Source organism: Heteronotia binoei, chromosome 20 (genome assembly GCF_032191835.1).
Source record: "Heteronotia binoei isolate CCM8104 ecotype False Entrance Well chromosome 20, APGP_CSIRO_Hbin_v1, whole genome shotgun sequence".
NCBI lineage: Eukaryota > Metazoa > Chordata > Lepidosauria > Squamata > Gekkonidae > Heteronotia > Heteronotia binoei.
This window is the reverse complement of record NC_083242.1, coordinates 38,445,451-38,456,007: the sequence shown is the minus strand read 5'-3', so window position 1 is coordinate 38,456,007 and position 10,557 is coordinate 38,445,451. Positions and strand designations below refer to the sequence as shown.

Below are 10,557 nucleotides of genomic sequence, written 5' to 3'. Positions count from 1 at the left end.
AGTGGTTCTTCTGCCGCTGGACTCCAGCTTAGTTCTCAAAGGTGTTTTATTATCTGTATGTTAATTTGCTGTCATCCACAGGTCTCTGCTTCAGTCCAAGCTCAGCTATATTTATCTTGACTCTAACCAGCCCTTGCTGATAACTAACACCCCATAAGTAATAGTGGAGGAAGTCTGGTTTCAAAGGGCCTGAAGAAGTGAATGAAACTCCGCCCAGAAATGAAACTCTTTTGGTTTTCAAGGTAAGAAGACCATAGATTTATATCCCACCCTTCTCTCTGAATCAGAGACTCAGAGCGGCTCACCATCTCCTATATCTTCTCCCCCCACAACAGACACCCTGTGAAGCGGGTGGGGCTGAGGTGGGTGGGGCTGCCCTTTCAAGGACAACTCCTATGAGAGCTATGGCTGACCCAAGGCCATTCCAGCATTCCAGGAATGGGGAATCAAACCTGGTTCTCCCAGATAAGAATTGCAGATTTATACCCCACCCTTCTCTCTGAATCAAAGACTCAGAGTGGCTTACAATCTCCTGTATCTTCTCCCTCCACAACAGACACCCTGTGAGGTGGGTGGGGGTGAGAGAGCTCTGACAGAAACTGCCCTTTTAAGGAAAAACTCCCAGGAGAGCTCTGGCTGACCCAAGGCCATTCCAGAAATGGGGAATCAAATCTGGTTCTCCCAGATAAGAATTGCAGATTTATACCCCGCCCTTCCTTCTGAATCAGAGACTCAGTGGCTTACAATCTCCCATATCTTCTCCCCCCACAACAGATACCCTCTCACAGCAGCTGCCCTTTCAAGGACAACCTCTGCCAGAGCTATGGCTGACCCAAGGCCATTCCAGCAGCTGCAAGTGGAGGAGTGGGGAATCAAACCCGGTTCTCCCAGATAGGAGAGCTCTGGCTGACCCAAGGCCATTCCAGCAGCTGCAAGTGGAGGAGTGGGGAATCAAACCTGGTTCTCCCAGATAGGAGAGCTCTGGCTGACCCAAGGCCATTCCAGCAGCTGCAAGTGGAGGAGTGGGGAATCAAACCCGGTTCTCCCAGATAGGAGAGCTCTGGCTGACCCAAGGCCATTGCAGCAGGTGCAAGTGGAGGAATGGGGAATCAAACCCGGTTCTCCCAGATAGGAGAGCTCTGGCTGACCCAAGGCCATTCCAGCAGGTGCAAGTGGAGGAGTGGGGAATCAAACCCGGTTCTCCCAGATAAGAGAGCTCTGGCTGACCCAAGCCCATTCCAGCAGCTGCAAGTGGAGGAGTGGGGAATCAAACCCGGTTCTCCCAAATAAGAGAGCTGTGGCTGACCCAAGGCCATTCCAGCAGGTGCAAGTGGAGGAATGGGGAATCAAACCCGGTTCTCCCAGATAGGAGAGCTCTGGCTGACCCAAGGCCATTCCAGCAGCTGCAAGTGGAGGAGTGGGGAATCAAACCACTTCTCCCAGATAAGAGTCCAGGCACTTAACTACTACACCAAACCGGCTCTCCAGAATATTACTATTCTGGGAGTCCGCACACTTAAGCGCTATACCAAATGGACTCTCAGACTGTGGCCAATTACAGGCCAACCTGGGGGCCCATTGAAGCCATCTACAGGTGGGTTTCCTATGAGGCTTTGCCTGAGTTAGGTGGGGGGGGGGGTTGCATCCAGGGCTGGCAGGGCAGAGGCTTGGCCCGTGTTGCCCCAGGGTGGGTGGGAGGAGGCCTTCAGGGAAGGGCAGGCCAAACAATCCAGCCCAGCTGCCTGAGAGCCATGAGATTTGCACTCAGGAAGGGCTGCCTCTGCTCTTGGGATGGCCTCAGCAGTCCTGGGTGGCTGCCGCCCCCCCGCCCGGCAGGAGTCCCATGAGTGAATCAGTCTCCGGCCACTCCCCAGCACAGCCTGGGGGGCAGCCCTGGGCCTCCACACAAGGAGCAGGAACACATGGCCAGCTCCTAAAATGGCTGCCAAAGCAAAGTCAGCCCCAAGGGAAGGGAAGGGGAGGGCTACCTGGGGTGGGGAGGGAACGAGGCCACCGCCTCTAACCTCCCTGCACAAAGGTCAGTCACAGGCAGAATTAGAAATGGATCCAAGATCTGTTTTATTTGCAAAGCCTCAGAGGACAAGCAGATCTCAAAGTAGTGTCTCCTTGGGAAGAACAGGCACACACCACTCAGCTGCTGAGGAACAATCTCTAAACCAAGCAGTTTATTGGGGGCGGGGGAGTGCTGCTGCTGCTGCCCAGGGGTGAGGGGAGCTGCAGAGGTTGCCCGCAAGCCTTGGAGGGAGATGCAGGCAGAAGCAAGCGCAGCGCACCAGCAAGGCTGGACCTCAGAGCTTCACCAGGAAGGAGGTTGTGGGGGGCAGGGGGAGGGCAAACCCTGCTTGTGGGGCAGCCGGGCCCTGGGCACACCCGTGGGGGGTGGGATCATGCAGCCTGGAGAGGAGTCCCAAGGAAATCAAGGCAGAGATGTGATGTGGTTTTTCCTGTTGGCCCCAGACAGGAAGTGTGCCCTTTTGGACAGAAGCAGTTCCAGGCCAAATTCCCAACTCTCTCCTGTTAAAGCAGCTCCGGGGGGATATGCTGCATACCGTCCGGGCTCCACGGCCCCCTGTCCTGCCTCACGGAAGCGGGAGGGGCCACAGAGGCCATCTAGTCCAGCCCCCTCCTCAGTGCAGGATCAGGCAGCCTTTCCCAGGGCTCAACTACCCAGTGGGTGCCTCTCCTTTTCCCGGCTTGGGGGAGAGGGAGGGAGGAGAGTCCCCCCCCTGCTGGCATCCCATCCCATCCCATCCCCTGGTGCCCCCCAAAGAGGGAGGGGATCCTGACCCCCGCCGCCCCAGGGCTTCCAGGCGCGGCGCCCTCTCTGCCCCCCAAGCGTGCCCCTCGCTCCGGCGGCCCAGCGGCTCCTTCCCAGTCCCACCCAGGCAGGCAGGGAGGGAGGCTCCCGCTTGGGCCCCGTTCAGGAATGCGTCTCCGCCCCGGGCCTCCCCCCACCCCGCATCCTGCCTCCGGAAGGAGCCGCCGCGGCCCACGCGGGGCTGGGCTGGGCGGCCCCCGAGCGCCCCCCGCGATGCCCTCAAGGCCCGCCGCTCCCCCTCCCGGAGCCTGCCGGGCCCTTGCGCATCCCACTGCCGCGGGGGAGGGAGGGGGGCGCCTGGCCTCGGGGATTTCCGGCGGGCGGGGCTAGGGAGGGGGCGGGCAGACGGCGGCGCCGCCCTGGCCATGCAGGAGGAGGAGCCCCCCCGCGGAGCCCCCCCGGCCGCCGAGGAGGAGGAGGAGGAGCTCCAGAGGCCCCTCCCCGCCCCCAGCCAGCCAAGCGGGCGGCCCCCTCCTCTCCTCTGGGGGGCTGGCTGCGGAGGGAGGGAGGGAGGCGCAGATGCGGCGGCTCTGCTGCGGCGGCGGCGGCGTCGGGGCGGCCGGTTGGAGCCGGAGGGGCGGGCCGAGGAGGAGGAGGCGGAGAAGCGCGTCGCCCGCCGGGGGTCGCTGGGCGCGGCGCTGAGAGCGGCGGCCCCACACAAGCCCCGCACGACGCACAGAGCCGCTGCCGCCGCCCCCAGCCAGCCCCGAGGTGAGCTCCCGCCCGGCGGGGGGGGGGGGGAGGGAGGGGCTGCTGCTGCTGCTCGCCCCCGGGCCGATGGGGTCGCCGGAGCGCGCGCGGGGGCTTCTGCGCCAGGAAGCGGCTCCCGGCCTGGCGAGGGGGAGGGGAGATTCCCCGGGCCCTGCGGGGGGGGGAGGAGGCCTCTGAGCCTGTGCAGAGCGCCCCCGTCGGCGCCGCCAGGAGGAAGGAAGGCACTGGGCACGGGAGGGGCCTCTTCCTGGGCAGGCGTCCCGCAGGGAAGCGCAGCGCAGAGGCCCCGGTTGCTGGCCCAGGAGTGCCCCCTCTCGCACGTGGAGGAGTAACGTGGGAAGGGCCCCGTTCCCGGGTAGGCGGCGGCGGCGGCCCTCCTGGACACGCTCCACGCTAGGGCGCTGCCCGCTGCCACGGCCAGGGGGCGCTGTGCCCCGCCTCCCCCCCCTCCCTGCGGGCCTGGTGCGCGTGTGTTGGGGTGGGGGCCGCTTCCGGGGCGCTGCTGCAGCCCCCCATTCCTGCGCCCTGGAGAGGGGGCCGCAGCTCTGGCCGGCTCCCCTTTCGTGCCGCTCCCAGGCGGAGGAGGAGGAGGAGAAAGGCCCCCCGCCAGCTGGCACCTCCTTCTCCATGGGCCTGCAGGATGCGGGGGGTGCCCCTGAGCCACCCAGGCTGCAGGCAGGGCGGCGGCGGCTTCCCCCAAGGCGGGGGTCAGGCCGGGCTCACAGGGGGCGCCTCTCTTCCTCCATAAAGGCATCTAAGCCCTCTGGGGCGGAGCATCTCTGGTTAGTGGTTGGAGGAGCTTTATCTGTTGAGTGTCCCCAATCCCGGTCCCTGCGGCTGCCCTTCCCATGCAAGACACATGCAGACTATTTCTCCGGGGGGGGGGGGGAGAGCGCGTTGCAGCCGTGGCTGCCGCCGCCACAGAGAGCCAACTTGCAGCTGAGCGGTGGTGGGTTGCGCGTGGGCAAGGTGGGGGTGCCGGCCCAGCTCTGCAGACTCAGGCACCCTTGGGCTCCCTGTCAGCTGGCCCTCTCTCCTGGTGAACTTTGAGGGGGGCCTTCCTGTGACTGTAGGGCCGCCCTGACATCTGGGTGCTCAGGGAGGAGCCCTTGCTGGATTTCCCAGCCCCCTCCCTGTGGGCCTGGCCGGGCCCTCCTGCCCCCCCTCCCTGGGCAGCCCAGGGCAGGGCAAACAATCCCCCCTCTGCCTCCCCCCCCCGCTATTTCTGGCTGGCCGTGCCTCTCAGCTGCGCCTCTGCAGACGCCCTGGGGCCTGGCAGGCTGCCTTTGGCGTGTGCCCAGGTGGCATGCTTGGGATACCGCTGGCTCCTGCGCTCCAGAGGTGGAGCCAGACGGGCGGGGGGGGGGCGCAGGTGCGGGGGGGGGGCCGGTCCCACCTTTGGCACGCAGCACAGCCCAGGCCTCCTCTGGCTCCCTCCAAGTGCCCGCTTCTGCCTCCAGCTTCCCCGTGGGCTAGCCTGACCTCTTGAGGAGCGGGATGGGAACAACCTGCCCCCCGGCCAGAGGGAGGTGGCGCTTGGAGCCACGGGGGGGGGAGGGCAGGCCGGCCCCCTAGTAGGTGGGGGTGCCCTTAAACCGCCTGGGCATCTCTTGGGGGGGGGGAGCCGAGAGGTGTGGTGCCTCCGTGGCGCAGCGGGGGTCCCCTCCCTTCCAGCTGCCCCCAGCGGAGACGGGGGGGGTCTGCCCGAGGGGGGGCGTCGGGGAGCAGATGCCTTCCAGCCGGGCAGGGGGAGGAGGTGGGGGGGCCCTTGGCAGGGGCCGGCTGGGCGTCACGTGACCTGGATGCAGCCCCCCTCCCCCCCGCTGGCCCCATTTCCGGGGGGGGAGGGCTGCTGCTGGGGGGCGAGGCGGGCGGCCCTTCCGCTTCCTCCTTCCCTCCGGCTCAGGAATCCTCCCTCTCTGCTTGGGCCCTGGCCCGCTTCAGGGGGAGGCGGAGGAAGAGAGCCCCCCTCCCTCCCTCCCACCCTCGAGGGACGGCCGGGCGCTCCCGCATTCCAGTGGCCGGTGGCCGCCTGCCAAGCCGGGGAGGGCAGCGGGAGCCGGCCTGCTCCATCCGGGCCGAGCGAGCGAGCGAGCAGGTGCCGCCCGGAGGCTGGGGGGGGGGCGCAGCGGGGCTTCTGGAAGCGCCTCCCCCCCTCCGCCTCTGCTCTTTGCCGCCGCAGACGGGGCGGGCGGGGATGGAGGAAGCGGCCCCGACGCCCTGGGGCAGCAGACGTCACCTGGCCGGCCCTGCTTCGCCTCTCCCGCCCGCGGCCGCTGGGTGACCTTGGGCCACTCCCGCGCTGCAGCCCCAGCTCCTCCCCCTCGGCCCCCCCTTTTTGGCCAGGGACCAGACACCCCCCACGTTTCCGTTCCAGCCAGCCCCCTGCCCCCCATTCCTTCCATCTCAGGGCTCCCGGACCCTTAGGGTGGCCTCTTCCATTGGCAACTGGGGGGGGGAGAGGCCTGGGGGAAGCTGCCTTTCCCCCCAGGGGGAGCGGATTGGCCAGGTGTGTGTGTGTCACTTTGAGCCCCCCTGGAGGTCAGGGGGGTGGGGCTGAAAGGTTCTTTCTGGAAGCTCCACTGGCCCAGCCTTTGGCCCTTCCAACTGGGAACTGCTGCTTCCAACTTGGGGTGGGGGAGGGAAGGGAAGGCACAGCAGAGTCAGGGAAGCCAGCCAGAGAGTCTCCTGCCCCCCCCCCTTCCCGGCTCAGTGGGCTGCAGGGGGCAAGTTGGGCATGGGGGCTTCCCGTGTGCTAGAGCACAAACTCAGGGCCTGGCTGGACATGACTCCTCCCTCCTGACAGTCAGGGAGGCAGCAGGACTCCCCCTCCAGCCCCCTTAGGGATTTCACTCCCTCTCCAGCATCCGCTCCGCCTCCCAGGCCTCTCCTCTCGCTGCTGCTGCTGCTGCTGCACCTCCCCCTCATCCGGTGCTGCTGGGGCCAGGGTATGCCCCTCCCTTCTCCAGCTCTTGCTCCACGCTTGGTGAGGATCTGCCTTCATTGTGCACACATTGCTATGGCGATGCAGTTCCTTGCTTGCCAAGTCTGGAAACAGCTGCCCTGTTGATTCTAGGGATTTATAGGCCTGCCTCACACTCAGCCTTTGGGACACTCAAGATGGCAGCCCAAAACCATAAAGCAGCCCAAAGCAGGGAAGGGAGACACTGGAGGCACCAACCACACCCCCCATCCGGGCCTCCCTCTCGCAGCCTCTCCTGAAACGGTGGGGCCTCCTGAACCCTCAGCCAGCCCCACCCCGTTGGCACCTGGCTGGTCTGCCCCGGCAGTATTGGTGGAAGGCTGCCTCCCTGGCCAGTGGCTTTGCCACATGCGTTGGCCAGACCCCGCCCCCCGCTCAGAATGCTTCCTGCTGACCACAAAGCCCCAGAGCAGAATGGCTGCTCTGCATGTTCTGTGGGGCTTGGCTGACTCCCTCTGCCTGCCCCCCTTGAGCTGTGCAAAGTGGAGGGGATGGGGGCAGGCAGGTGCTCTTGGCCTTTGCAGGGGAGTGGGGAGGAGGGGATCAGGGCCCCTGCGTGGTGGCAGTGGGGGGCACTGCAGGAAGGAGCTGCCTCCTCACTTCCCCTCTGCTCTCTGCTTCTCCCTCAGGTTGGGCAAAGCCTCCCCCCACCGCCACCTGACCGGAGCGTCTCTGCCTTGCGCTCGGCACCATGCACTCCCTGGATGAACCCCTCGACCTGAAGCTCAGCATCTCCAAGCTGCGGGCCGCGAGGGAGACCTGCGACAAGGGCCACGCCAAGCACCATGGCCTGCGCCGGGAGTTCCGGGCCCTGCAGGACAGCCCCGCCTCCCCCCCGGAGGGTAAGGGCTGGGCCCAGGCAGGGGTGGGTGGGGCAGGCGCAGCCTTTGTCCTCTGGACAGCACTGGGGGCTGGGGGGTCTCACTGGGCGGGGGGCTCTGCTCACGGCTTCCCTGGGCCTGCGCTTCTACCTCCCCTCTCCCCCCCTCTCCGCAGGCCTCCTGGCACATTCCAAAGGGCAGGACGGCTTCTCCTCGCCCCCCACTGTCGACCTGAGCCTGTCCCCTCCTTCGGGCCTGGACTCCCCCAGCGGCAGCACCTCCCTCTCCCCAGACCGGCCCAGCAGCGGGGAGCTGGCCACTTCCTCCACCCTCCGAGTGAGTGGCACAAGCCCAGGACCAGAGCGCTCTCTCTCTCTCTCTCTCTGGATTGGGGGGGGGGGGCAAAAGGGTCCTGAGGCCACGGGGGAGGGGGTGGGGAGGTTTGGCCTAACTCCATGATGGAACAAGGGGTGTGGCCCAACTGTGTCTGGTTTTCTGGCCTAGGTGGCCGGGCTTCTTTTTTACACCCTGAATTCACTTGTTGGGTGATTTTCCACTTTAGCAGCCCTGCAAGGCGGGCTTGTCTTGGGGGGGGGGGCTGGCCTGAGCCTACCAGCAAACGGGGGTTCAGACCTGTGTCTCCCCAAGTTCCTCACTTGGCCCTCTGAGTCAGGATGCTCCACTTGGCTCTGCGCTCCCTCTTTCACGCACACGCGGGGTGCCAAGCGTGTCAAAATGGCTGCAAGGCAGGGCAGCTGTGACCACGTCCCCCCCCCCCCCCTCCATTCAGGAGCTGCAGTCGCTGCGCTACATTGAAGGCCTGCACCGCTCCTTCCAGTTCTTCCTGCCCCTCGGCTCCGGGGGTGCACTCCACCTGCCCTCCTCGGCCTTCCTGAGCGGCCCCAAGGAGAAGCGCCTCTCCCCAGACTTGCCCCTGCAGAAGCAGCTGGTGTGCCGGTGGTCCAAGGTGAGTGGGGCCCTCCCCACACCCTGGGGGCTCCTCCCTCTGCTTCCCACAAACCACAAAAACCCCCCCTTCCTTCTGCCTCCCCAGTGCAACCAGCTCTTCGACCTGCTGCAAGACCTCGTAGATCACGTGAATGACTTCCACGTCAAGCCCGAGAAGGACGCTGGCTACTGCTGCCACTGGGAGGGCTGCGCACGCCACGGCCGGGGCTTCAATGCCAGGTGACCCCCCAGTTCCTCTGCTGGGTGGCGGGGAGTTCTTTCCCCTGCCTTCGCTGTGCTCTTGGACTGGATGGAGCCAGGGGAGAGCAGAGTCCAGCCCCTCCATCACACATGAAGCCGGGCGACCTGGGGGGAGAAGGCCAAGCATGTTGTCCTTCGTGTTTTCCCCATTCCCTGCCCCCAGGCCTCCTCCCCAGCAGCCAGGCCAGTCCTCCTTGGCTGCCCAGGTCTTCCACTTCCTTCTACAGGACCCCCTTCTGGCTTGCTGTGCCTGGTAGGCAGCCCCAGAGCCCGCTGTGCACCAGCCTCCTAGACAGGCTTGCTTTTCAGCACCCAACCTGAACTGAGTTCCATGTCCTCCCAAAGCTCCCCCGCCAGCCTTGCCTTTGCTGCCTTCCCCAGGAACTGGTCCGGAGGGGGGTGAGGCAGGGGCTGTCAAGGGCCACTGAGGGCAAGCAGCCTCTCCCCTCCCCCCTCACTGCAGGTACAAGATGTTGATCCACATCCGGACGCACACCAATGAGAAGCCTCACCGCTGCCCCACCTGCAACAAGAGCTTCTCCCGGCTGGAGAACCTGAAGATCCACAACCGCTCCCACACCGGTGAGCGATGAGGGGCCGGGAGGGCCACAAAACACACACACCCCCCAGCCCAGAGGCTGCCCTGCGGACGGGGGCGGGGAAGTCGCCAGCAGTCCCAACCACCTGGGCTGGGTCCCCAGTCTCGGCTCTCACGGTTGTCCTCTTGGGCTGCTCTGCTGGCTGCAGGGGCTGCGAGAACCCTGGCGGCGGCTGCAGTCTTTCACTGAGAGAGAGCAGGCTGCGTGGCCGCAATGGAGGTCTCAGGGCCCAGTCGGGGTGTGTGTGTGTGTTTTGTAAAGGTGCAAATGCCCTGCGCACCGACTTGGCTAGAGCGGAGGGGGAATTCCTGAGGGGGGCAGAAAGCTGGCATCTGTGGTGAGACCGGAGTCCTGCGTCCCTCCAAGCCGCTGCCCGCCTTCCGACTCATGGAAAGACTGGGGAGATCTGCCTTCCTGCTGGGGTGGAGACTGTCCTCGAAAGTGGGAGCTCTTGCGGGTCTTGCAGAGTCGGCTCCCCTCTGAAGGGCCCTCCTGTGCTCGGGGGCGGGGTGGGGTGGGGCGGCTGGAGCCAGCCTGAGTCTCCGAGCCAGAGGGCATGTCCTCGAGTGGCGCAAGGCTGGCAGGGCAGGGTGATTTTCTCACAGCCCCTCCCCGCCCCCACACAGGAGAGAAGCCCTACGTCTGCCCCTACGAAGGCTGCAACAAGCGCTACTCCAACTCGAGCGACCGCTTCAAGCACACGCGCACCCACTACGTGGACAAGCCGTACTCCTGCAAGATGCCCGGCTGCCACAAGCGCTACACGGACCCCAGCTCCCTGCGCAAACACATCAAGGCCCACGGGCACTTCATCTCCCAGGAGCTGCTGAAGGCCCGGCCTCCTACCACCGGCCCCGACCTGCCCTTCCTCCGCGGGGCCCAGCTGGTCATCCCCAACCCCAGTGCCCTCTTCGGCAGCCCCGGCCTGCCCCTCACGCCCGCCCCGCTGGACCTCAGCACCTTCGCCTGTGGGGGGATCGGGGCCACAGCGCTGCCGGGCCTGGCCGGGCCTATGATGGCCCCCCTGGACTTGGCCAAGAGCCCCCTGCTCTCCTCCCCCTTCGCTGCCAGCGGTCTGGGGCTGCCCGTCCTCTCTCTGCTGGCCGGGGCTTCTGCCAAGGCTGGGGCCGAGCGGGCTCCCCTCGGCTGTGGGGCCCGGCTGGGCAAAGGGAGCCGCCCTCAAGGCCCCCAGAGCTGCAAGGAGGCCAACGAACGGGCAGAGCTTGCCAGGCTGGGGGGGTCGCCTCCGGAGGACCTCCCACTGCTGCCAGGGGGCGTCTTGGACCTCTCGACGGGCATGAACTCCTCGGGGGGGAGCGGCGAGGCCCTGCCTCCGGGCTGGGTGGTCATCCCCACGGGCTCCGTCTTACTGAAGCAAGCGGTGGTGAACTGACG

General features: G+C 65.9%; 1 protein-coding gene across 1 annotated transcript; it reads left to right on the top strand.

The window, feature by feature from the left end:
• The first annotated feature begins 7,224 nt into the window (after positions 1-7,224).
• On the top strand, positions 7,225-10,557 carry GLIS2 (GLIS family zinc finger 2). Its single transcript, XM_060260659.1, has 6 exons — positions 7,225-7,375; positions 7,530-7,690; positions 8,145-8,321; positions 8,409-8,542; positions 9,027-9,145; positions 9,789-10,557. The coding sequence occupies exons 1-6, from the start codon at positions 7,225-7,227 to the stop codon at positions 10,553-10,555; spliced, it is 1,509 nt and encodes a 502-aa protein (XP_060116642.1). The 3' UTR covers positions 10,556-10,557.